Raw genomic sequence first — 27,736 nt, forward strand, 5'->3', positions numbered from 1 at the left:
GAAGTAAATCAAGTAGGAGGGGACGAAGGCCATCACAGTAACTGCTACGCTTGTCACGGTAAGATATTTGTGCTTGCTGAATTCACTGTATGGCGAGTTTAATTTTAACGCCAGAAGGTACGCTAATTCGTTGAGTAAGGTCTTAATTACCCCGACAGATTAAGAGCTTAACTATCCCGGCAAAGGCTTCCTTAAGTCCCTACTTAGAAGGTCATGTCTCAGCTTTGCTAGCCAGAGAAGTGGTCAGGCGCTAGCTGACACTGACAGGCACACTGCACCAGGCTGCTATCCTTTAGCATTAGCTTCATTCATCTACTCTAACTGCTGCAAACATGCAGGAGTGGGCAAATCAGTTATGCGTGAGTAGTGGATTGAAATGCACTTTTAAATGCGCAAATATCGGCTGCAATTTAGCTCATTTTGGGTTAACTACTCAACTACGTGTGCCTTCTTTCGTACAGACTCGAGCCAGCTATGCTAATGCTGTTCTAGCCTAATGCTAGCCAGCTAGAGAACATTTTCTCAACTTTGTGTTTTAACTAGCGGTGTAAGTTAACGACAGCTTTTGTTAAATATTTATGTTGTAAGATCAGAAGCTACGTAAGAGTACACGAGAGTTTCGGTGTCAATTTAGGGCGGCAGCAGTGTGCTTTATCGTACAAACGGATCGTAATCGGCTAACGTATTGCTAACTACGTCGACAGTTGGGTTCGGTTTTGGTTAACTTGTGGCTAGTTAGCGACTTGTCGGATGTCGACTGGTACCTGAAACCCGGTGCTCTAGTTAATGTGTATTTCAGTACCATTAATAACAAGTTAACATGTCAGTCTAACAGGATTCATTCATAAATGTAGACGTGTGTTGAAGAGCCTAAAGGGTTATTTTGCGGAATATTGTGAAGGAAATTTCTCTCTCTCTTTCTGTGTTCTACCATTTGACTGAACTGAATATAAGTGGGATTAATGAAATCATTATGGGTTTGTTTATTCACTGCAGCAGTATTTTTACATATTTGTAACACAGTAATAATAGATATTCAGTGCATAGTCAAGGAAACACTAACTTATTTCCATATCAGAAAGACTTTAAAGAGACAAATTCCACATATGTTAGTATGAACAAGCCATATATATGTTAAACATATACACTGCTGTCCAGTTAAGCTACTAGGTGTAGGTGGTTGAGTTTAAATACCTGACGCCAACCTAAACATTGGCCACTAATCAGGGCTGATTAGTGACAGAAGTACAACAGAAAGAATGTATGGTGGGACTGACAAACAGACAGGAGGCCAAGCTAAAGGTGGCAGAATTAAACGTGGCTTTTCATTTAGATTGACCAGGATGGATAAGATTAGTAAAGAGTACATCAGAGGGACAGCTTAGGTCGATCAGCTTGGAGTCAAAGTTAGAAAGAAGGCTGAGGTGATGTGGATGCATTAGGAAAAGGATGTTGAATATGAAGCTTCCAGGCAGGATGAACAGACGGAGACTATAGACGAGATTTATGGATGGAGTGTGTGACAGGAGGATACTAGGGATTGGGTGAGATGGAGGCAGATGATCTGTTGTGGAGACCTAAAAATGACCAGCTGTCCATAAGCCAAAAATGTCAAAATTTCATGTAAAAACACAGGTTTTATTTTTCCAAAAGTATTTTAATATTTTACAGTTTTCTCTGAAATGTGTCAAGCAGGCATCTTTGTACCTTAAACTTAAAAGAAAAGTAAAAATAAAATGAAATGGTGCCTTGAGGGCAACGGGATGAGGAAGTATAGCTAATGATACCCAGAAGAAAACATTTAATGTTGGCTGACAAGAGTTATTGTTGGCCCCATACGTGCTGACCAAGATGATTTTTTTTTTTTTTTTTTAAAGAGAAGATATTAGTGTCTGATTTCTTAACAGAATCCATTGTTTTGATTTCCGATAGATCCCTACCATTTATTCATGAGAAGACAGGAATTCCTTTTATTTCCCTGTGCTTGCATTTCTAGTATTTCCTGTTGTTCTCGTGATGCTCCAAGTTTCCAGTCAGGAAAAGATTTCGCTATCATCTTTCTCATCCTGTCATTCGTTTGCAGGAGAATCGACAATTTGGATCCAAGATGACGGACTCCAAGTACTTCACCACTACCAAGAAAGGTTTGAAACTTTGTTCTTTAGAAGATTTAACATGGTAAACTCCTTAGTGCGAGATTATAATTATTGTTGTTGGTACCTACACATTATATTTATGCGAGTGCTTTGGGATTTATTGTCATTGTGAGCTGGGTTGTGCCAAATTATTATTTTTACCAAAGGGGACCTAACCTTTTCCCAGGTTGTTAAAGTACTTAATAGATGGTTTTTTTCTCGCTGATAAAACAAAAGTTTTGTAGATTCCCAGTAAAATGATTTGGCATGTATTTACTAACTTCAAGTCTATGAAGCCAAGCACATTTACTTGTTTCAAGAGCATGCATATTCTGGTAGAACTAGGAATGTTACCGAACTATAAGGTAGATGTAAGTAAGGAAAAAACAAACAAAACAAAACAAAAAATGTACCTAAAGATGTCATCTCACAGCTTTGTATCAAAGTTGTTCCCAAGAACAAGAGCTTTGGCTTTTGTATATCAGATAAGACGTAGTGAGAATTAGCTCTCAGTGAGATAACTGCTAGGCCTCCTTGTATTTCAGCAGCTCCCCTCACACAATGTTGCTCTGGGAAAGCCTAGAAGCCCTCTTTGTTCTCACACACAGGGCTTAAGAAATATAAACAGATGCTTGTAAATGATAGTGTACCAGACTCCTTGGTTTTTAAGGATTACCTGAGACATAAGAACAAGTTTCCTTCAAAATTTTCCCCTCGTTGGATCTGCCTGATGCTGTGTTGTGCAGTGTGGAGCTCACATGCAAAAGAGACTTTGAGTATTAATTTGCCTGGGAAATACTTAAGTCTGCAGATTCAAATTTAAGCTTATAATTTGCAGTTTGCTTGCAGTGTGTAGTTTGTACCCTAATTAGGCAGCTGAGTTAGACTGCAATAAAAACTAAATTAAACATGATTCTCAAATTAAAAAAAATAAAAAAATTCTGTGTACAATTCAACACAAATAGGCAAACACACTCCTTTTGTGTTTATATTTGACACACACTGTATACACTCTGCTTTAATAACACTGTTCTTTACTAGCTTTGTGTTTACACAAAGTCCTGCGTTTCCTCATCTCTGCACATGTCTGAGATAAGCTCAGTGTAGCACAGATGTGCAGGATGAAAAAGACATGTTTGATATCTTTGTGCACCCATTGTACAGATAATGCAGATAATGACATTATTGTAACTGTAATGTGGCTGTTGAGTTTAGTATAGTAATGTGATTACAGTGCAATGCTAATTGTAGGGCAGCTGTATGAATTTGTTTCGCTAAACTGCTGAAAGGTTTACAGCAGCAACATAAGTGCTTCTGTAAACATTTGCTGATGAACTCATTCACTCTCCAATGAAAACATTACATTTTAGACTAATTATAGTTTTAGATAATTCAAGGAAATAATTGTTAAGGAAATAGCAACCTCCCAGAAGTATTTAGATGAAAACTACAGGTCTAGGTGTTTATTCTACAACTCACTCCATTGTTCTGTTGTGGAAGAAAAAGCTCTTGCAACGCGTTCATTATGCTTACAGCTGACAGCCAGTCCCACTTCCCCACTCATTCTGTATTTTATGAAGCTTTCTGACAGAGAATTGTAAAATGTCAGCCAGTGTGTCCACTGTCTAGTTTGCACATTTTAATGTTGGCAAAGCACTTTCATCCTATTTGTATACCAGTTGGATTACACAATAAGATGTTTCTAATTAAGATGTTTCTAAAAGATGCCCCTCCCCCCACCGGGCTCCCAGGCCTATCAATCACACATCAACTGGCTCGCAAAAAGAACAATTTAATTATTGCTAAATACTGTAGTTCATTTAATAATAGTTTATATTTTCTATTATTCATCTACACATATCAGAAGAAGGGTGTGCTTGAAGCTTTAAAATAAATTTAGTGGAGTAAAATGGAAGTGCTTTTCAGCCAGTTTGCTTCACAGGCCACTGACCCAAACAGGACTGGTGTCGACCAATCAACTCGCCCAGCAGTTTTTTTCTAGCCATGGACATTTATACCATTTCATGTTTTTAATCCTATCTCTGTCTCTTGTGTACAGGGGAGATCTTTGAGCTCAAAGCAGAGCTCAATAGTGATAAGAAAGAGAAGAAGAAGGAGGCTGTAAAGAAGGTCATTGCATCCATGACAGTGGGCAAGGATGTCAGGTGAGTTAGAAGGGAAAATATCAGTGAACATCATTTCTACAAATGTAGAGTAGAACTGCATACATGAGCTCTCACTGTGAGTCATAAGTCGTATAACAGCTCGTCTCTCCTTCAGTGCTCTGTTCCCAGATGTTGTGAACTGCATGCAGACAGATAACCTGGAACTGAAGAAGCTGGTCTACCTCTACTTGATGAACTACGCAAAAAGCCAGCCAGACATGGCGATCATGGCTGTTAACACCTTTGTGAAGGTAAAGCTCAGTTTGTCATAAATATGTAGAAGCTGTAAGAAATGATCAGCTGTTTAGGTGATCTTTGACTCCTGTTTTTTTTTTTTTTTTTTTTTTAATTAATTAATTAATTAATTAATTTTTTTGTGCCAGAAATATCGTGGACCATTTTACATGGTCAAGGGTTTTGATACAAACAAGAGTTAAATCAAATTAAAAAATTGCTTATGTAATGCAGGATTCTTTAGAAATTAATAAAATATTTGCAACAAAACTTCTGACCTCATTAAATCACCCATTAGGACTGTGAAGACCCCAACCCTCTCATCCGGGCTCTTGCTGTTCGTACCATGGGCTGCATCCGTGTGGACAAGATCACAGAGTACCTCTGCGAGCCTTTGAGAAAATGTCTGAAGGATGAAGACCCATACGTGAGGAAGACTGCTGCTGTTTGTGTAGCAAAGCTTCATGATATCAATGCCCAGTTGGTGGAGGATCAGGGCTTCCTGGACACCCTTAAAGATCTCATCTCTGACTCCAACCCTATGGTACGACTTTTTAACGAAGCCTTTTTAGCTGGCTGTTGAGCCAGCCATGTTTCTTACATGTGACAGAGCTGCCTACAAGCCATAGCTCTATCGTTCACTGATAAGCCCATTGTTGGCGTGCAGATGTTGAACATGATGTCAGTGATCTCTTTTGTAAGTGGGCATGGTTTTCTTCCTGTTAGCATTTATCTGTGGCTTTGTCTTCATTTGTAGGTTGTTGCAAATGCAGTAGCAGCGCTGTCTGAGATTGCTGAGTCTCATCCCAATAGTAATCTAATGGACCTGAACCCTCAGACCATAAACAAGTTGCTGACAGCTCTTAATGAGTGCACAGAGTGGGGACAGATATTCATCCTTGACTGTCTGGCCAATTACACACCTCGTGATGACCGGGAGTCCCAAAGGTAAGGAGACGGCTTAGTCCTTGTGCTTGTCATTAAGCCTGTTCTATTCACTGTGGACTAGTTTTAATTTTCTGCTCTTCCTTTTCCAACATTAATAACACCTGCTAGCATCTGTGAGCGTGTGACCCCACGGCTCTCGCATGCCAACTCTGCAGTGGTGTTGTCAGCGGTTAAAGTTTTAATGAAGTTCATGGAGATGCTGCCCAAAGACTTGGACTATTATGGCACTTTACTGAAGAAGCTCGCCCCTCCACTGGTTACTCTCCTCTCTGCTGAGCCTGAGTTGCAGTATGTGGCGCTGAGAAACATCAATCTCATTGTCCAGAGACGGTAAGCCTGAGGAGAGGGTCTCTTTGCCACGTCTTTAATAAACTGTCATATTTCAGTTAGACTCCTTTTTCTACTTTGTAAACAATAAATGTTTAATGTGTCATTTCAGCCCAGAGATCCTGAAGCACGAAATGAAGGTTTTCTTTGTTAAGTACAATGACCCCATCTACGTCAAACTGGAGAAGCTGGACATTATGATTCGCCTAGCATCTCAAGCCAATATTGCTCAGGTAAGAAACCCACATCTATAATGCAACATTATCTAAGGATGCTCCCAAGAATAAATCTATTTAACAGAATCCAGTGAGTGACACACATCTGTCCTGCTGTAGGTGCTGGCAGAGTTGAAGGAGTATGCCACTGAGGTGGATGTGGACTTTGTGCGTAAAGCGGTCAGAGCCATTGGCCGCTGTGCCATCAAAGTTGAGGTAAGCGAAGGTGATGTCATCAGACGCTTCATTGGTTAAATATTTGTGTTAGCTACATAGTGAATGCCTAGGTTTGTGTGTTCACTTCGCTGGTAGTTGAAGATCACAGTGCTGTAAATAGTTAAACTACCTGCCACCAACCAGTAAGACGGAGTTTCAAACACAAGGTGGTGCTGTCATCATGGCATTGTTATGTGTTAGTTCCTCAGACAAACTGAACTACAGCTTATTAATATTTCCATTTTGGGGAAGTATGAGTATCCAGCACAGGATTCAATAGAACTTGTTACCGTTGACATTTAAAATCTGGTTTCATTGTGAAGTGAAATTAATCTTCAGTAAAACCAATGAAATCATTTTCTGCACAATACACAGATGTTATCTACCACTGTGCACCAGGAAATATTCATGACTGTTTTAAAAAAAGAAACCCAAAACAAACAAAAAAACAAATGTTGATGAACCACTCTGCTGCTCCATGCTGTGCTAGTATGACTCGGTGGAAGTCCTGCTTTAACCACCTGCAGGTTGCAATTTCACCATAGACCCCACACTCTGTATTCTCCTGCTCTCCTCTTTCCTCTATTCTAACCCTTTCTACTCCACTGCTGATTCCACGGCTGTCAACTTGGTTCTGTTAGCACCTCGCACAGAGAGCAAACATCAAATCCTATGTCAAACTGACTCAACCTTCATGTCAAGGATCATCACTGGTGATGAGAGCTGGGAATCTGGCTGTGACCCAGAGACCAAAGAGCAGTTTTCAGTAGAAGAGCCCCACACTGTCACAGCCTGAAGGCAGCGCATCAAGTCCAGAGTAGCATGCCAGCATATTATCATTCACAGAGTTGTACGCCATGAATTTGTCTCCTGGGATCCAACTGTCAATGCAAAGTTCTGCTAAAATGAAATGAGGTGTCTGAGGGACAACTTTCAGCAGACACGAGCTGAGCTGTGGTACATAGCATTGCTCATGCTATTGTGCACCCACCAACACAGTGACCACCCACCAACCCTAACCCGAAATAAAATCTTCTTTTAAAAATGTACTGTTTAGACACAGTGGATGAGATCCAGCATGCTAAATGTTTAGAGTGGGACTTTCAGGGAGTAATACAAAAGTAGCAGGACTGTAGAAAGCGATGTGTCAAGGCTCAAGGAGATGTCCTTCAAGAGAATCTCATCCACATTAAAATCAAGTACAATTTGTTTTTCTTTTTTCTTTTTTTCTTTTTTTTTACAAGAACACTTACTGAACTACTTAATCTGCACGGCAGTCATTTTTTCTTTCTCTCTCTCTGTTAGCAATCAGCCGAGCGCTGTGTCAGCACACTGCTAGACCTCATCCAGACTAAGGTCAACTATGTGGTGCAAGAGGCCATTGTGGTCATCAAGGACATCTTCCGCAAGTACCCTAACAAGTAGGTTTCTTCTTGGACATGTTTGTTTTCACATTTTCCTAACTCTTTAATTAGCTACATTCGGTTTAAAGAGTGCAGAGCACTTGAGTATGTGCTTTACTTAAAACTCTCTCTGTGTTTGTATGAATAACATCACATTTATCAAATGTATGACAAAGACTTATAACCCTTATTTACATATGCTGTTATCCACATGTAGACACCTCATCATTCATTTCCTCTTGATCTTTAAATAAGCAGTGAAAACCTTTTACTCATAAAGACAAAGTGTTTCCCTCTAAAAAACTGCTTGTAGTCGACAGTACTTGATTGTACCTGGCTCAAAGAGTAGGTTGGTTTGTCTGGAGTCCAACTTTGGCTGGATCCAGGGGAGTGCCTACACAGCTGCAAGGCTGTGAGCCTCTAAGGGAGCAGCTTTGCAATGTTTCCAGGTCAGCATGCCTTGTGCGTTGAGCGACACGAGTCACTGCCCAGTAAAACCTTTGGATTTTCTATTAATTAGCCATTTCTGCTGTAGCATTTTTTTTTTTTAAATGAAAGCAATATGTAAATGGACTAAATTATTACCAAGCATTTTATGCAGATCAGAAATTCACCAACCACTGCAGAAAACATCATAGTTTGGCATGTTGCCTGCGAAAGACCCGAAAACCAAACCAGAGCTAAAAGGAGAGTGAATAATAAATTTACATTTGTCAGGGTGCCAGAAAACACGACTCCAAAGCAGTGTTAATGTTGTTCTATGTCTGCTGGATATGAAAGTAGGCAGTTTTTTGCTACCACGTATTACAAGCCAGACATGTGGTTGTTTGATCAGATTTTATTATAGTTATTTTGGTCCATCTCGGCGACAAACAGATGAATGCTGTTTTAAGAAAATAACTGCAATTTGCATTTTGTCAGTCTTGTGTTTAAGTGTCTCTGCATCTGATGCACTGATGCTTTGTGTCACTGTTTGCAGGTACGAGAGTGTGATTGCCACTCTGTGTGAAAATCTGGACTCTCTGGATGAGCCGGAGGCGCGTGCCGCCATGATCTGGATTGTAGGAGAGTACGCTGAGCGCATCGACAATGCTGATGAGCTGCTGGAGAGCTTTTTGGAGGGTTTCCACGATGAAAGCACTCAGGTGTATTTAGGAGGGTGTGGGGAGGTTGTTATTTGAAAAAGTCAATATTTAATGGAAGCTGCAGTAATAATTTGCCATCAGTGCTGGGAGTAACAAATGCGCCCTTTCAAGCAGGAAATCATTAAAACCACTGGTTAGCTGTAGCAAAGGAGTGAAAGGATGAGAAGGCATACACCATTTTGAAAGTACCAGAGACCTTTTTTTAGTGAGCTTGCTCAATGATTAAAATAAGAAAAAATAAAGAAACAGTGGAACAAAATTTCTTGTGACTAACCGTGATTAATGAGAAGGCTTTACAATCTTTCAGTGTGTCACTTCTTATATGTGGCTCAGGGGCGTATTTGTTGAAACGCCAGCCTTTACTCTGAAGATCTTTCTGCCACGGCTCTCTGTCGGATTACACAGCTTTGCTTGGTGTTAGACTCTCCCTAAGTAATTGATTGATTCCCATATTATTGCCTTGGAAATATATTCCGTTTTTATTATTAACTGATGAAGGAAGAAGGACACGTTAAGCGCACTTACTCATTGTGTATTCTCTGAACACTACGCAGACCTAACACAAGGGACTGTATTGTCTGAGCTAACCAATCAGATATTAAACAATTTGTTTTTTGTGCTGTGCCGTGACAGAAATTTTGGGGCTGCAGTGCATGTGTAAAATTGTCTTAAACTATTTACTGCTAGAATGGTGTGTCATTTATGTAAAACATATTAAAACCTCATTGCGTGTCTTAAACTGTCACACAGTGTTAAGGTAAATCTTAATGATCATTTATTCACTTGCTTTTAAAAGCAGTGCGTGAGCATTTGTAACACATTTGGTGTTCTCACTGGCCTCTAGGTGCAGTTGCAGCTCCTGACTGCAATCGTCAAATTGTTCCTGAAAAAGCCAACAGAGACCCAAGAGCTGGTGCAGCAGGTGCTAAGCCTAGCCACACAGGTGAGAGGGGGGGGATAAGCAGTCTACGTCATACATGCTATTTTTCCTTCTGATAATCTGTCAGCGCATATTTGACAGTGCATCCTTTATTGTCTGCTTTTCGAACTTTGTTGCTTATTTCTTTATTCTTTTAGTTGTGTCATTTAACCTCCTAGGACCTGGCGTCCACATATGTGGACATCACATTTTGGGTTATTTAGACCAAATACTCAATTTTGCTCTACAAGGGCCTGATATCCACTTACGAGGACATTATACTGCTACTGTTCTATCAAAATTTGAATCTAATATCCTCATTTGTGGCTCTCATTTTTCTTAGAAACAAAATCAGGTAAAAAAAAAAAATCTGGTAATTCTTTGTTTTTACATTCATCGGGCCCCAAAATGCCCAAATATCAAAGAGAAATTAAAAATGCATGCTGTGGAAGAGTTCGGGTCTTAGGAGGTTAAACGTTATTAAAAGGGGCTTCCTATTTCTGTTCCAAAATCCAGACCTTTATAATTCTCTCACAGATTTACATTTATTCATTTATTTTTATTTTTCCAGTACTTGTGTATACTATTGGCAAACATGCAAAAAAGAAAATGGTAATTTTACCCCTAAGTCCAATTTTTATGCACACAAACATTTTTTTTTCTTGTAAAAGGCCGGCAGAAAGCAGCAATATAGAGACAATGTGCCTCGCAACTTCAAAGAATGAATATATTGGCTATTCACTGAAGTAACTTTTAAGCTTACTTGATTTTGTTAGAACCCTGGGAACTTTGTGCTTTTCTATGCTGAGAAAAAAGTACAGTGTCAGATTGCCTCATACATTATCCAAATCTTACCACTACCCCAAGGCGAACTCAGTTTTTGATATCTTTGCATAACTTGTGGGCCAAGACAGAGTCGAACATTAAGTATTTATTAAACATACAACATAAAGACATTCCTTATGACTCATCCCTTTTTCACAGGACTCTGATAACCCAGACCTAAGAGACCGAGGCTACATCTACTGGCGTCTGCTCTCCACAGACCCTGTGGCTGCCAAAGAGGTGGTTCTGGCTGAGAAGCCGCTGATCTCTGAGGAGACAGATCTGATTGAGCCTACACTGCTGGAGGAACTTATCTGCCACATTGGTACTCTGGCCTCTGTCTACCACAAGCCTCCCAGTGCCTTTGTTGAGGGCAGCCGCGGAGTTCAGCACAAGAGACTCCCTGGCAGTACTGAATCGTGAGTCATAGACTTTAATTATTTTGACACTGCAGGCAGAGGGGTTAGTTTACTTGAGTGGAACTGCCCTCTTAACTATGGTGTTTTGTTTTCAAGCAAATCTGCTGAGTATAAGTTGCAAATAGTGCCAAGCTGTGGAGTTGTTCTTTGTTTGTCCCTTCCAATTTACCATTATTCATATGAACTCGATTGAGTTTTATCAGCAGTTTAATGACAAATTAGGAGCTTCATAATAACCAAAGCTGTCATAATGCATATGGTTTAAACATCATCATTCCCCCCCCCCCCCTGCTTTTACCAGTGGGGAGAGTGAGAGCCCTGACACAGCTTCTGCTGCTGCAGTTTCTGATGCCCCTCCAGCTGTCATCCCATCCCAGGGGGACCTGCTGGGAGATCTTCTCAATCTCGACCTGACACCTCCCACCACCACTGGACCACCACCAGCAGCCTCTAGTGGCATGCAAATGGGTGCTATGGACCTTCTTGGAGGAGGACTTGACAGCCTGGTATGTCTTCTGAACATGATTATTTAAGTGAAATTGAAAGGCTGTTTATTTCACCCAGAGGTTTAACATTAAAGACGCCCAGTAACGATAATAGGGGGCCAAGCAGCCATGCAACATACATCCAAGCCGCTTCTGGCAACCACAAGCACAATATGGTAAACAATTGAAGTGAATGTTGGTGCACCAAATGGAGAAGTGTTGACTGATTCTTTCCACAAAGTTTTATGGCTGTGCCTCAACTAGTGGGTTGCAGCTGAAAATCCATTTATGTGAAAAACAGTGGATCACTTTGATAAAGCCAAGTTTATCGATGCTCATGGCTACTTCTGACATACTGGATTTTAAGAAGTTTCAAAACATTTTTACAGGCCAATTTTTTCCAATTGGCACAGATTCAGGCACATTCAGATTTTTCAAACTTTGCTGGAACCAGTCAAAATCTCAGTGTTTGATATATTGCCACCAGACTTGATGTATGGATTCCCCATGTCATCTGAAAGTTCTCTGACCACTGATAGAACAACACATTAATAACAGGGGGAAAAAATTGACATGATGAGCTCAAGTTGCCATGGCGACTGCTTGGCCTCCCCCTCATCACTGCTTGCAGCTATTGTATCCTTGTATTGTGTCCTTTTTCTACCTTTTGGTGCCTTTTTCTTTTGACCCTTGTATTTATTCCCTTCTTTGTTCAATGCTGCACCTGCAGATGGGGGATGAGTCTGAGCCGGTAACTACATGGAAGGGGAGGGCTTAACATTTATAAACCATATCAGGCCATTATAGAATATAAAAACTGTTTTATTATGTTGTTGTTTTTTTTGTTTTGAGAATGTACCTAAGTCTCTTCATTCATCATTATCATCTTTATTGTCCTGATATATGTCGTAAACATGATGTCAAATCATTAAGTCCATCTCTTATCTCTGGGCTCTGTGGTGTCTCATCTTTCAATCAGCCGCCCATTCCCCTGCGGATGGACACTCCTCAGTCACCTCAGCTCCCACATCAATCCCCATCGCCCCCAGATTACAGCCCCACTGAGGTTGGTCCAGGGGACCGTGCTGGACCACTAAAGGCCAGCACCAGTCTTGAACCCTTCTTTTGTCCCCTGTTGTACCACTGTGTCCCCTCTGAATAGTCATCCCACAGTGATATTAGTGTGTTTGCACTTTTTATTACACTGTCAGTCTCTCCCCCCACTCCCTGTAGGTGAGATTTTAATGACTCACACCTGTGTTTTTGGTCAAAAAATTTCTTTCTGTGCACAGTAGTTTAGCTTTGTCACAGTGTGAAGTCGCAATGACAGTTTTGTTCACTGTGTCCTCAACCTTTTCACTACCAAAGTAGACATATTTATTGAGCAGCAGTTTAACAAAAAGCTCTTGGATTACATAAAAGGAGTCTTACTATTCTTTTATCTTCTTTTTGCTGTTACTTGATATAATGATATAAACCTCATAACTGTCATCATTCACCAAAAGACATTTTAGACTTCCACCCCCCACCCCTCAATCCACCTCCTTAAACTTGTCAGAAAATATATTTAATACTGCACTAAATAACTTCAATTACTTCTGTGCTTTTTCATTCTGCTCAGCTTGGAGGAGACCTTGGTGGAAGTCCTGCTGTAAGTCATTTTTCAGAATTTTTGTTGGCCTTTGATTGCTCAGTACAAAGTGACATTGAATGTGAACATGTTGCTTTGTGACCATCAGATTGGGGCTGGTTTTGGTGCTCCCCCAGCTGCAATGCCAGCCTCTTTCAGTGCCCCTGTCAGCGGCGGTCTGGATGACCTGTTTGATCTCGGAGGTGGAGTTGGTATGCCTATGGGAGCCTACAGCGCCCCCAAAACTGTAAGTTTATATAAGCTGGGGCAAGACATAAAAACAGAAGAGATCCTTCAGAAAATGATTGATCTTGTCTCTATTAAGGTTTGGCTTCCAGCTATGAAGGCCAAGGGCTTGGAGATATCAGGCACTTTCGCCCGCCGTTCTGGGGTCATCCAAATGGAGATGACCCTCACCAATAAAGCTATGAGTGTCATGACTGATTTTGCTATACAGTTTAACAGAAACAGGTAAAACCAGCTAACAGTCCGTAAAGGGTTTCCACAAGTGTGAGGCTTGATACTAGAGACCTTGAGCAAACCCTGCAATGGATGCTCATGTTTGTCTTTTTCTCTTCTTTGTCTCGCTTAAGCTTTGGTCTCGCTCCAGCTGGTCCACTGCAGGTTCTAACTCCTCTCAGCCCAAACCAGAGTATTGAAGTGACTCTTCCCCTCAATACTGTGGGACCTGTCATGAAGATGGAGCCTCTTAACAACTTGCAGGTATAACCTTCACTTGTGTTCATTTCCCCTGAATTATTTATGACATTGCTACTTTTTGTTTTGCTTGAAATGACAGTGTTATTCTGCCCTTGCTTCTGTATTCGTTTTCCATGAATCCAAACTTGGCTCAACTTTTCAGCGTCACAGTGTGGCAGTAACATAAGCTATCAAACAGATGACTGGTGTCGAGAACAAATCGGAATAAGTGGTTACATATTTCCACTGTTTTTGAATTTTCAACACTTTATCGTCCTGAAATTTGACTTTATATTATGACACCAATTGCATAGCTTCAGTAAGTTTAAATGGATTTGGCATGGTTATTTAAGGTTTTTCAAAATAAACAGAAACATTACTCGGCTTAATCTGTCAAATTCTAAATTAAAGTTCACAAAATTTTAACTTATGAATCATTTAACCTGATATATCCAGTGGACTTCACTTTGTCTTTTGAGGCACTGACCTGAAGATATGACCATATGTTGTAACTGATTAGTCAAGCTATACTGCTGAATTTCCACACTGTAAACTGTAATGTGATTAAAGCGTAAAACAAGACTTCAGAGCCATAATGATTTGTTGAAAATGTTTTAAAAAAAAAAAAAAAAAAAAAAAGCAGCAGAGGCTGTCTGCTTCTTGATTAAGGCGGCTCTTTTAACTGGCCAGCATGGTGGATGGGTGCTGTGTGCAGCTGGAGAGGGAAGATAAGAGCGCCTTAGGGGGCGATGGAGGTGGGTTTGGCCATTAGCGGTCTCACAGCACATGGCTCTTTTGTTTCTCCTGGCCTCAGTAGCCTCGCTAACCTTTCTGCGGTGCTGCCTCACGGCCCCGCTTTGATGGTTACTGTTGTGGGTTTGACATCTCCCGAGATCTTTTAGTTTGAAATGATATGTGTTGTATTTTGTTGTGATGAAGGTGTCACATAATATTCTGAGTGCTCTTTTAACTATTAATGTGTCGAAGCAGTTTGTTTCTTACACTCATACGCTGTCAACATCTGGACACAGCAGTTAACTGAGTCTCATCCAAATAATAATAATAATGCTGCAGTGGAGACTTTACCTGAAAAATGGCAAGCTACTCCTGCATCTTTTTGTCCATAAAAGGGGACTTTACAGAGCTGGAAACTATTGTGCTGCCGGTAGATTAACTTGAAGGTCGTGTAATGTAATAATGTGTCAGATACTATTAGACTGGAGGTTTGTTTTTTTTCTTTATTTCCTTTCTCTACAGTAGATCTCAGACCCCCTTATCTTGGGCATCTAACCCTTTTTAATAGACCGCTAGATCACAAATGTTCAGAATGGAGCTTTGTGGTCTTTTTTTTTTTTTTTGTGCTGTCCTGTGTTGCACTCAGGAATAAGATGCCCTGTAATGAATAATTCATGAGCCATTCTTCTGCCATGCTCTGTTTGAACTCGCTGTCTTTCTTTCAGCACCTCTTTGTTCAACAGCCCGATCAGTATCACTGGCTGCCGCTTGTTACTTCGTGTGCTCGCTTTCTACCACAGTCGCTAGAGTGTTTCTGTATCTTGTAGTTTTGCCTTGCATAGACTATGAATTGTCTGTTTAAAGCCTGTGGCCAACACATTCTTTTCTAATTTTATATGTGGTTGTTGTTGTTTTGGACAGTTCTCAGATTTTATTTTTAACACTGTCTTCTGTTGTGATCTTTCTGATTTTCATGTTTATTTATATCTTGTTGTAAATCATATTTCAAGGCTGTTTGTAGACGGTTAATTTGATTATATTTAGATCTTTGGTGATAAGGTGAGGGGCCAGTTATGAACGCGACTTTTAGTAATGATGTTATAAAGTGGAGTCCAAAAGTTTTTTTTCCTGTATTTTTATGTCTACCTGCCAGTAGTGAGAGTTTGGTGCTTTAGGAAATGTTCCGGTGGATGTGATGTGCTCATTAAAAGTTGAATCAAGTACATAAACTTGCAAATATTCCATGGTTGCTATAAAAATAGCTCCTCTTCAAGTTTCCAGGCAGAACATTGGTTACTTGTAGCATTGTGATAGTGAGAAATGTGCCTTCAGAACTAAGTGAAAGTGTCAGAAGTCAATTTGTTATTCTGAGAGATGAGAGGATTTCTCTGTGTCAAGTCATGTCTGAAAGTTTCTGAGGGGGTCGTGCATTACACTACTCTAAAACAGTGTGCGGAAACTGGATCAGTTTCATCCAAAGCATGGTGAGACGCAGCGTAAGTGAGCACACAATCACAAGATCAACAAATCAAGGGTTTTTTTTCCACTGAGAGGTAGAAAAGCAACTTCAGCACTGATGCAGAATTCCTGAATAAAGAATAAAAGGCTTGAAAACTTGTGTCAAAACAAGGCTGTCTAGTAGTCGACTCAAAGATGTTTTGCAGCTTTAAAACATTTCTCAGGAAGAAAAACAAAATCAAAACACTCGGTTAGCTTAGAAATACCAGTGGAAGGAAAAAAATACTATTTGCTATTTACCATTTCCACATTTGTGGCTGTGACAGAGGAGTGTATGTAAAGAGAGAAAACACCGTAGTGTATCAAACCCACAGTGAGACTAAGTGGGCTGCATCTGTGTAGTTAAGGATTTGTACTGCTGCAGCCATAACCCACCTTAAATGTTTTCCACAGTGATCTGAAGACCAAGCAACGCTCCCCATCCTGGACCGTCCTCCTTTGTCATGTTATGTAAACTCCTGAACATTTGCGGGGACTTGAACACTGAGGAAGCGAAGCCTCAGTGTGCTATCAAAAACGACTCTTTGTATCATTGTCAGATCACGCTGGGATAAAATGGTTTATCCGCTTTGAGCAAATGTGTCCATTTCCAAGCGGCTCCAGGGCTGCTGTCATTAAAGTAAAAGGAGGCAAACCAATACGTGGTTATTCTGAAAATTGGAGATGGAGCTTTTCAGTAAAATTGTTAAGCTGGTATTAACATTTTGTAATGAAACATTAAGGATTAAATTTGAATCAAATGCTTAATAGGAGCAGTGGCCTCAGACTGTTGGGCTCCACCGTGTTAATACCTCCGTATTTGTGTTTTTGAGTGCACAAGTTATCGTAACAACTTTAGCTGGTTATTTAGTAAACAGTGCACATAAGCAGTAATGCCCATCCTTGGAGGGCACTTGAAATGTAATTACTCATGTAATGCTTCATGTTTGTCCTCCTCTCGTCCTCCCTTCCCCCTCTTTCGATGTAATCACTCTTGCAGGTGGCTGTTAAGAACAACATTGACGTATTCTACTTCAGCAGCCAGTACCCCATCAGCATGCTGTTTGTAGAGGACGGGAAGATGGGTGAGTGTTCCTTGGCAAAATCTCTTCACTTAAAAAGGCCCGAAGCCCATCTGACGTCAGAGATAGACACGTACGTCAGTGTTTGAGTGAAGGTGACTGTTTGGCGCATGTGAAGCAGTCAGTGACGTAGATGTATGCAAGTGTCCAGCTGCTTGAACTCACTCACATCTCAGGGCTGCACAGCTACTACTCCTCGATTGCACACCAGTGATATTTTCTGCCTTTTTTTTTTTTTTTTTTTTTTTTTTCACGTTTTGTTTCTTGATGTCATTTGATTTATTCTGTGAAAACGTGTTGGCATTTCTCCCTGTGGAGCTTTCTGATGGGGCTAGCAGCAGGACTGCAGCCAGAGGCTGAGATTTAATGCTCCAGAGCCTGAACAACAACAGGAAGTCTTGTGCTAAGCTGCTCACTCACTACTTGGACTTCTTCTTTTTTTTTAATTTTTTTTCCCCTCTGTATGTACATTTTCCTTTACGAAAAAATCGACTATGCTTTCAGATGTGCATTTGATTGTGTGCTCTGACAATGCACTCATCACTAATTATATCTCTTCCTCCACAGAGCGGCAAGTTTTTCTTGCTACATGGAAAGACATTCCTAATGACAATGAGGCACAGTTTCAGATCAAAGACTGTCATCTCAGCTCAGGTAAGAAGGATGGCTGGAGAATGGAGAGTGCACTTGCTTAAAAAAAGAAAAAAAAAATCCTATCCAGACATATTCAGTAGCTTCTGTAGCCAGCACAGTCCACAGCTCAGAATCAGATCCTCGGTAATGAAGCAAATTGTATTTGATGGGAACTCATCAGCTGCAGTCCCTATTTACGTGTGATAATTTAGTTTTACACAAGTGTGAGAGCAGCTGAACTGGAGAAGAATTCCTAATGATGGCCTAATGGAGATTTTCCCCCCAAAGATTAAATTTCATCTTGATGAACATAGAGAGAGCATTTCATGTCCTGCTTGGGCACAAGAGTGAGACGATGGCTGAGGGGAAAATTCTAAATGAGTGGCTGCGTCTCTGTTGCACTGACAGCCTGGAGTGAAATTTTAAGAAATGGAAATAAAAGAAATCCGTAATGATTTGGTGCGTTTTAATAATGGTTTTAGCCGCTGATCGTGGCAGAAGTCAATGAGTAACTCCATATTAAGTAACCGCTAAACTAGATTAAAACTGCAATTTAACAGTGTTTTATTATGCTTCCTCTACAGATGCAGCCTCTAACAAACTGCAGGGTAGCAACATCTTCACCATAGCCAAGCGCACAGTGGACGGTCAGGACATGCTGTATCAGTCCATGAAGCTCACCAATGGCATCTGGGTGCTGGCTGAGATGAGGGTGCAGGCAGGAAACCCAGTCTACACAGTGAGTACTGCTGCCTGTGCTGTGGTGCTCACTCATAACCAGGAATATGGCTCTTTTCAGTATTTTGATGTTGACAATAAATTATCACAACTGCAGCATATTCATGGGCATTTTTTTTCTGTTAAAAATGGTTCTTATAACCTGTTGTGGGATAACATGCACCAATTAAAAAATAAAAACATGTAAATTGTATGCTAAATGACCCATTTTACCAGTTTTTTTTTTTTTTTTTTTTGTTTTTATCCATAATTGTTCTCATGTAATGTTTTTCATATTTACTTTGGTTCATTTAAAAGAAGCATTTACAAAGAACTGCTTGTTTCATACACAGTAAGGCAGTATTATAAAAGCTAATTTGACTAAAAAATAGTCCTATTCCCCAGATATTCTAAGCTTTGTTGGTAATTTAATGGTGCTGTAAATGTCCCATCTTCTAAACAAGCTCTATTATTACATTTATTCACATTAACGTTGTTGGGCAGCTGTAATTGATGCCCTCCATAATAACTGAAAATTCCCATTTTGTTATGTTTCGAAATATTCATAACTGATGAATCAGACAGACTTGTATATCAGCCACATCCTGAATTCTCACAGTCATAAATAACGCTGTAAAGAGTAAAACCTCCGATTTGCACTTTTAGCAGAAATTAAGGCCCGGTTAGAAAATTAAATCAGTACGATGGAGTTAAATAATAGTGGGCACTGCATATTACAGATGGAGACAAATGACATTAATATCAGATCTGAACAAGCAGAGATGTGATGGGGATTAATGTGAAGTACTGAGCAGTCGATGTGCACTAGGGACAGGGATTGGATGGCGATGTGTGGTAGTGGGAGAAGTTTGCCTTCGGGGCTTCCTATCAGACAGCTTTTTTACTTTTATGCTTTTGTTTTTTTTCACTTGCAGTTTGATTTAGGTTAGGCAACAAAACTGCTTGGCCGGGTTCAGGAAAAGATTGGTTTGGGGCAAAATACACCGTTTAAAACTACGTCTGACCGACACGAACCGGTCTGAGGGAAGGAAAACTTCTCTGATGTGCGTGGAGGGCTGTGGAAAAACACTGGCTATGACTTACCCGTGGTGACTCATCTGTGTGCGCATACATGTGTTGTTGCGCAGATGTAGGGTTAATTGTTTGCGTGCTGTGTTGTTGCATGTGTCTTGCTTTGTCAGCACGCTGCAGTCGCCACTCTTGATGGATTGTTTTTGGCTTAGAAATTCTGTATAACTCGCCTAGAACGATGACCTTGGTGTGACTCTCCTCCCTGCTCATCACTCAGTCTGCTTTCAGGTCATGTTTTATTTATAAGGTGGCATTAACTGTCTTTTTGTTTTCTTCTGTCTAGACTAGGCAATTTGTTAGTCGCGTTAAAGTCTCAGAATTTTGAGGTGGTTTTACACCTACCACGGTTAAGCCTCTTTGGTCAGATCACATCCTGATGTGATACAGGACAAAATGTGACTGAAACAGGGAAAGCAGAACGGGTTTGTTTTCTACCTTGTACCCTCTGAACTCCACATGGTTTCTCGGTGTGACTGTAAGTGTTTTTAACAAACGTATATTCAGCAACGATAGGACCAGACTTTAAAGTAAACCACACGCACAGTATGTATCCTGACGTTCGTCCCTCGGAGCGACTGCCTGCTGCATGGGCCCCGCGCTCTCTTGGCACAGAACATTAAAGCCAAGCTGCCAAAGCCTTTTGTCGGCAGCTATTTTTAGACCCGAAGAAGCAAAGCCGTAACACTGTTTTCTGGGTTCTATTGCACGTCTGAAGATGAGACATGAAACGGTTCTAATTCACTGACATTAGTAGACACGTATGGTGACATGCTTGAGTTTTGCTGCTGCTTACACATGCAGTTTTTAAGGGTTGAACATAGCTGCCCTATTTTCCTCCTATCTTAAAAGTTGATTAGCTTCAGCTCTTCTATGACGCTGTGTCCCAATTCCACATCCCATGCTGCTTCCTGCTCGGTTTTATTCTACGCTTCACTAACAATGGAAAAGTGAGTAAATACTGGAAGCTGTGTGTGTGGTACAGTGTGTGGAACAGTGCTAAGACGAGCACTGATTGGTAATTTAAAGAATTATTGGCCTACACTATTAGGAACTTAACATCCATTAAGCTGGAATACTTTGTGATCAGTTGGTAGATGTAAGTTGATTTATTTATTTATTTTTCCACTAGAGTGAGGGTGGAATGAAAAAGTAAGGTTGCAGACCAATAATTTGAAAATCAGCTCAAACCTCCTGTAAAGTTTCCTATGCTGTGTGCTAGCAAAGAGCAAGGAAGCAACCAGCTGCAAGTCATTTGGGACGCTCATCAGCAATTTGGAGCTACACACCGGTAGCTGACACTACATGACAGGCTTGATGCTTAACAAACTGGAGCTGAGATGATCTCATCTTTTGGGTTTTTTAGCGGTGCGGTGATGTAGTGAAGTGTCCTACACAAGCCTAGGAATGATTATGAGCACTAAAGCAAATCTACCTGCAAATTGGCGGCATTGTAAATGTAGCATTTGAGCTGAGGGTAGCACATTAAGGTGTTAATTCTTTATATGAGCAACATCACAGTCTATTGTGTGTTGTCAAATTGTTTTCAGAATGTATTTTGCCATCTTGCCATTATGGCAGCTGTGGATTTAGGAAATTGTCTGTCGCTCCCAGATTTCATTAGCCCGGGAATCAGACAAATCTGAGAGCTCATGCTTCATTTTCTCTGGCACAGTGTGTCTCGCCCCCTCACCCGTTCACTCAGATTTCCACTCACTGTTACCAGTAATGGTGGCCTAATTATAGCCATTTTTGATAATGCGAGGTGGCTTTTATTTGATGACCAGCATCTTTGCATGCTGCATCTTGTTTGTTTTTCCATCGCTCAGTGCCGTGTCATACGTTTGGCTGCTCTCAGTTTTGTAGATTGGTCCACTTCCTGCATTTAGGTCCGTGTTTGTTGGCAGTGCAAGTTCAAAACTGAGCTGAGATCCCAAACAGGTTTGTACCTGCGTGTTTCTCCTCCGACACCAAGCTGACGTTCTCATTCGACTCTCTCAGTTAGGCTCGTGTACACTTTACTGTATTTACAGTGGGGAATAGGGATGCTGCTCATCTTTTTGACATCACGCATGGTCTTCTCATCTGCCATGTCCTGTCCCCATGGCAACAATGTGACCAGTGTTGTGGGCTGACTTATTTATTTATTTTTTCTTCTATTCACCACTTTAGCTGGTAAATCTGAGGGTTTTTGGTAAATAGGGAAGTCTGCTGAAAACGAAACACGTGAGCAGTTTCTCAACATAAACGTGGATGAATAGTTTTGTTAAAAATCTCTAATCAGAATTGCAAAATCTCTAATAGAAGGGTTTGTGTATGTCACTTTGATACCATTATGGGTAGCATGATAAATCAATGCAACAGACTGCTGAATTATTTTGGAGATTTTACATGAATATTGCATCTAAAATCAAATTATTTAGATAGAATTTTATTTCAAACATGCAAATATAACTGAAATAACAAGAGGAAAAAGAAAACAAAACTTAAAAATCATCAGGTTTTCATGTGTATATTTATGTCTACAGAATGTGTGTGCTCGAAAAGGAGTAGGATGAAGTTTACACTTTTCCTGTTCCTACCCCCTTATTTCAAATTTCATTGCTTACAAATCCATATCCAGAATTCAGCATTATTTGATCCATACATGTTTAACTATGTACAAGTCTAAAACATCGAACATACACAAATAAAACCATTTTCAGCACATAAACCAAAACAGTAACAAAATACATTTTTACATAAACTAATCACCCTGTGTTTTTGTTGACCCAGATAGGTAGGTAGGTAGGTATAGATAGAGAGAGAATTCACAAAAGGAAGCGTGTTGGTTTTTAACTGAAAAATAACAAAAGTAGACGTACATTTCAAAGATGAGCTACAGTTTCATTATTTTATTTTTCCAATGCAAAGAACTGCTGGGCACATCTGCACATGCGTTCAGTTCATCTACATCAGAGCGTCAATGGGACACGGGCTGCTGGCCTGCTTTTGCTTTTGCTTTGAATGTTGTTTTTGTTTTACTTGTTTCAGACTGTGAATTTGTCAATAAATACTCAGCTCACCGACTCCACTGTTAGAAAAACGGCCTCAGACATTCCCATCTCCACGCCTCACTGAACCCTCAGTGCAGTCTGGTTTGGGTTTTTATTTTTCATCTCTGGCCTTTTCCCCACACAAACCTGCTACCAGCACACTGATGTAGATTAAATGGGTACATCTTGGAAAACAAAAATCCTCAGACAGTGTTTGTCTTTCTGTGCATTTTTTTCCCCCTAATTTATTTTCTTTGAGCTCATGAATGGCTTCCACCATGCTGTAACCTTACCTGCTGATTCTGGCCTGTGTGCTATGTTGTATCTGATCATTGTTGTTGATATCTAAAGAGAACCCGGCTGCTGTTTTCTCACCTTTTTTTTTTTTTTCCCTCCGTTTTATTCACACTTATGCAAATATCCAATCTGCTGCTGTTCTGTCTGGGTCTGCCTTCTGGTCTCACTCACAGTCCTCCTCTTACAGCTTTTTGATAAAAATCCATCTATGGAGGATGGATGACATTTGCAGACGTAAGAATTTCCACACATCAATTTGAAATCGGTTAATCTTCTGCTGAGCTTTTTGAACCTTTGACCAAAACCCCTGCATAACAACTTGGAGTTTAAAGCCCAGTTGTTTTGTTTTTCAGCTCTTTCGGATCAAAGTATTTAGACGTGAACATTTCATACGAATTTCAAACTTAATTGCAACACAACACCAGTTTTACTTTAATGTCGTTGCCTTTGATTGAAGCGGATATAGCACAGTTTGATTAGTGTTCCATGTAAAAATCGTATTCTTACACTCGCTGGCCAATTCATTAGGTACATCGGTTCAATTGTCCATTAATGCGATCACATGACAGCAACTTGATGCATTTAGAAGTATAGATGTGGTGAAGACGACCTTCTGAGGTTCAAACTTAGCATCAGAATGAAGAAGAAAGATGATCTGAATGTGGTATGGTTGTTGGTGCCAGACAGGCTGGTTTGAATATTTCAGAAACTGCTGATCTGCTGGGATTTTCCCACAGAAGCATCTCTGAGACTTGGCTGAAAAATATTCAGTTAGCAACAGTTCTCTGGGCAGAAATACCTTGTTGATGTCGGAGGAGAATTGCCAGACTGTTCGGAGCTGATTAGAGGGCAACAGTAACTCAAATATCCACTCGCTGCAACCAAGGTATGCAGAAGAGCATCTCTGAACCTACAATAGAGTATAGCAGCAGAAGAGCGCATCAGGTGCCACTCCTGTTCGCTAAGAACAGGAAACTGAGCAGGTTTGCACAGGCTACTGAAAAATTCCACAATAACTGATCGGGGAAAAATGTTGCCTAGTTTGAGTCTCAATTTCTGCTGCAACATTCAGATGGTAGGAGTCAGAATTTGGTAGAAACAACATGAAAGTGTGGATCCACAGTTCAGGCTGCTGCCGGTGCATTGATGTGGAGGATAGTTTCCTGGCACACGTCGGGTACCAACTGAGCGTTATTTTCAAACGGCCTCCAGAGTCATCAGATCTCAGTGCAGTAGAGCAGCTTTGGGATGTCGTTGGATCGGAGATTTGTGTCACGGCTTTGCAGCAACTGTGTGACGCTGCCATGTAAATATGGATCAGAAACTCTGACGAATGTTTCCAACCTTTTGTTGAATGTTACTGTTCTTTTAACAACTGTTGCTAACAATGTATCTAACATGTAAAAAGTCTCGGTTATTTTAAATAGTTCAACAGTCCACGTGCTTTATGAAGACAGGGTTTTTATCATACTGTATCAGTCTGTCTTTGCTTTGCCTTATTGCAGTGCTGCTGTGCTTCATCACGGTGTAGTGGCTCCAAGTTTCCTTTATGCAGGTTTTACAGCAGATCTGCATCATTTTCAGACTCATTAATTACTCCAAAAAAAGCACATCCTACTGGTATTTATGCACAGCGTTATGTAAAGCCCAAGATTGTCTTGAAGAGCGATCTCCCCCTCTCACTCAGTCCATCAAAATAGACACAAAGATGTATTTTTCTGCCATTTCCTCATCCGATAAAACAAACATTTTAGCAGCAGGCTCTTGGCTGCAGACTCGAACACTGCAGTTTCTCGCAGTTGCTCTCTAACCAGCGGCTTGTTCACAGTGGCTCGAGCTTCTGCGTTTCTTCACATCTTCCTGATAGGAGCGTCTAAATGTTGCCAGCAGCAGCATGCATTAATAAAGAGCCTTGAGTGTACCAGTGCAGCACTGAAGGAGCTGTGCACTGTTACTGCTTCAGCTGACTGCAGCAAGCATTCCACACTCCATCACCTGCCTTTGATATTAATATTCAGAGTCATAGAAGGGGCCTGGTGTGAAATTCCCATCAGTCACTCATCAAATTCATTACTGATCGTTTTAATTATAATAATGGTGCCAAGTGTCAAAGTATTTGCTGTGTAGTGTTGGTGATATTGAGTCAAGCACCAAAGAAAAAACAAAACGGTGAAATGATAAAATGTTAGAGAAGCTCGGGTCATCCTGTCCTTTTAGAATAAAGCACACAGATCCATTACTCATATTCAGGTACAGATTTAAAAACAAAATTTTAAAATGCAGGACTAATCTGGACACGACACTCCAGGATTTAATTACTTATCTTCGAGTGCCGTTTTGTATTTGTCGCTGGAAACTAGAGTCACCTGGGGTCGGCGCTTATCGTAGGCGTGCTCGCCATGTGACCTTCAAACTATTCCAGCTCCACTCTAGCGGAACAAATGTGATTCTAAGAAATGACAGTGATTAAAGCCAAAAGGCTCGCACTCTGATGATTTGTGAGCGCCGTCAGGGCAAGAAGAATGCAGGTTGTTCTCTTCACTATGCCTTTTCGCAGAGACGTGGGGGTTATTAAGGGTTCCACTCGTCTTAGGAGAAAGCGCAGCTGGTTTTCACTGCGCAGCAATTAATTAGCGAAACACTTTAAAATATTCAGAATCACTGTCTTTTGCAATTATTACACTTTTTTCTTTGTGTGTGTGTGTGTGTGTGTGTGTCCGTCCTGCAGCTGCCTTATGCTGCCTGTAAATAGTGTATTTCTGGATCTGAGGAAGTGACATCTGCAGAGTGATTGCAGTAAGATGGGGTGGAGGGTGGAGGGGCACTTTGTGAAGCTCCATCTAATCCTAAACCTACTCCCAGCTGAGACTGACATCAAAGAGAGAAGAAGCCTTCTCTGTTTTCTCCTGAGCGTATATGTATCTATATTTCTGTGTGTACGTCTGTCTGTGCTTTATAAGACTGAATGTGGGTGGGGGTAGGAGTGGGTGTCATCTGAAGCCTTTTTCCTTATAAGGTGGAAAATTAGGAATTTAATCTTCTAGAAATATAAAAGATGATGTCATTTATTTACCATAAATCCAGGAATCTGGAGAAATGTTATGTGAAGTTGCCCGATGAAGATATCAGCTGAACAGCAAAGATTTAAGATCAAACAATAAGTTATCGCCTTTTCTGAGGTGCTTTATATAACCCGCAGCAGGCCTTTAAAAACCTGCTTTTTGTTCATGCGTCTGTCAAAGCACTGCCTGCCAACAGACTGCTTTATAAATCAAATCATGCTCACCCTAACTTGTCTCCCTCAGGTCTCTCTGAAGTGCAGAGCTGCAGAGGTTTCCCAGTGGGTGTTCCAGAGCTACGAGGCGGTGCTGAAGAACTGAACAAACAAGCCCGTGCATCCACCCAGCCGCAGCCCTTGCAGACTACCATCTCTCTCTCATTCTCTCTCGCCTGACCCACGAACCACATCACAGCCTCACGCAGTGCCGGGAGCCGCTTCCTGCTGCGTTCGGTCGGGACACTGCAGTCCTCATGTTACCCAACCATTTCATCAGGATGGTTAATGGGTCTATCGGCCCTTCCTTTCTTGCTTGCTTTCTTCCTTTTTTTCCCCTCCAATGCTGCAGAGAGATGTGGTTCACTCTCTTGGCTGCCCTTATCCTGTCCCCATCTTTGTTCACACCACATGCTTCAGTTTCAGGAAATCATCCCACATCCCCTGTTCTCCCCTGTCCGAGCCATCCTTAAACAATCTTTATTCGTTTCTTGGGGTGGGGGGCAGACGGCTGTGAATGTTTCTCTGCATGAGGCTCCTTTATCATTTTCAAGCCCTGCTATATACACTCTCTCTCTCTCTCTCTCTCTCTCTCTCTCTCTCTCTCTCTCTCTCTCTCTCTCTCTCTCTCTCTCTCTCTCTCTCTCTCTCTCTCTCTCTCTCGCAAATTGGAGTCTATTTTTAGCACCTGTGATCAGCAGGTGAATCATCACTTTCACCATATTTATTTGGGGGTTAATTTCAATTAAGATGTCAGACAGGAGAGGCTTTGACTGTATTTTAGCTTCTCTCTCTGTGAAGGGGATAAAAGGCTGTGTGGATCTTAATAGAGACACATAATTACATCTAAAAAAAAATTACACTATTGTTTTTGTCTTTTATAGTTTTCTTTTAGTATCTGGTTATCAGGGGGCTCGTCGTCTGTCCCCGAAAGCAGAATGTCTGTTTCCGTGTGCATGAAAACTGTGTGTTACTGCGTGTTTAATTTTTACATCAACATCGCAACATTTTATAGACTAGCAGCAGTTGTCCTCGGACTACTCTCTTACTCGGTCATTCCATGGTTTAATTTTTGTTCGTAGTCTCGTTTAGCGCACATGCTGCAAACTGGGAGAGAGGCTCAGGTGGCGAGAGTTTTATAAGTGTCGGCGCTCTCTGCGTCTGCAGCGCCGGCCACCCCGGGCTCTCTGCCACTTTGCTCTTCGTGTATCCACGCTGCAGCTCTCTCGAGGTCCATGCCTTACCTGACATGAAGGCTCAGGTGGAAAATAAAGCAAAACAGCTGATGCCATAGTTTGTAACACTTCTGAGTCACAAGCGCACATGTAGGTAGCAGGCAGCGTTCGCTAAAACAAAGCTGGATCAACATGCGGCGTCTCTGAGCTGCAGGCTCCGGTGATTAATTGGATTCCTTTTAGCGAGCTGTTACACCGACTGTACCGGCTCTACAGGATCAGCACGGAGGCTGTGTATTCTGAGTGTGTGTCTTTGTGTGTGATGCAGCTGATACTTATGACATGCTGTACAAAAAAAATCAGATGTTTAATCAGATGTTTGTTTTTTCATTGTGTGTACATCATTTGAAGAACCATTAAAAGTCTTGATTAATTCA

General features: G+C 41.0%; 1 protein-coding gene across 5 annotated transcripts; it reads left to right on the forward strand.

Moving 5' to 3' along the window:
- ap1b1 (adaptor related protein complex 1 subunit beta 1) lies at positions 1-27,736 on the forward strand. Of its 5 annotated transcripts, none has more exons than XM_063488950.1 (24): positions 1-58; positions 2,084-2,144; positions 4,195-4,300; positions 4,416-4,551; positions 4,833-5,078; positions 5,292-5,482; positions 5,591-5,812; positions 5,922-6,042; positions 6,145-6,240; positions 7,546-7,661; positions 8,623-8,788; positions 9,633-9,731; positions 10,692-10,951; positions 11,253-11,457; positions 12,167-12,187; positions 12,416-12,502; positions 13,058-13,087; positions 13,176-13,313; positions 13,392-13,537; positions 13,660-13,789; positions 16,998-17,082; positions 17,647-17,733; positions 18,297-18,451; positions 26,156-27,736. In XM_063488950.1, exons 2-24 carry the CDS (start codon positions 2,108-2,110, stop codon positions 26,228-26,230), a joined length of 2,955 nt encoding a protein of 984 aa, XP_063345020.1. In that variant the 5' UTR covers positions 1-58; positions 2,084-2,107; the 3' UTR covers positions 26,231-27,736. The 5 variants fall into 5 exon arrangements, with proteins under 5 accessions (XP_063345020.1, XP_063345018.1, XP_063345021.1 ...); XM_063488948.1 differs by lacking the exon at positions 1-58 and adding an exon at positions 229-359; XM_063488951.1 differs by lacking the exons at positions 1-58; positions 12,416-12,502 and adding an exon at positions 229-359.

Source organism: Pelmatolapia mariae, linkage group LG12, assembly GCF_036321145.2.
Source record: "Pelmatolapia mariae isolate MD_Pm_ZW linkage group LG12, Pm_UMD_F_2, whole genome shotgun sequence".
NCBI lineage: Eukaryota > Metazoa > Chordata > Actinopteri > Cichliformes > Cichlidae > Pelmatolapia > Pelmatolapia mariae.

What these genes read in the sequence shown, in the direction of transcription:
- ap1b1 (XM_063488948.1), top strand. Translation starts at nt 333, where the DNA reads ATGCAGGAGTGGGCAAATCAGTTATGC. An exon ending in GCTGTGCCATCAAAGTTGAG is followed by an intron (nt 6,241 to 7,545) that starts GTAAGCGAAGGT and finishes TCTCTCTGTTAG; the next exon opens with CAATCAGCCGAGCGCTGTGT. An exon ending in CTCCCTGGCAGTACTGAATC is followed by an intron (nt 10,952 to 11,252) that starts GTGAGTCATAGA and finishes TGCTTTTACCAG; the next exon opens with TGGGGAGAGTGAGAGCCCTG.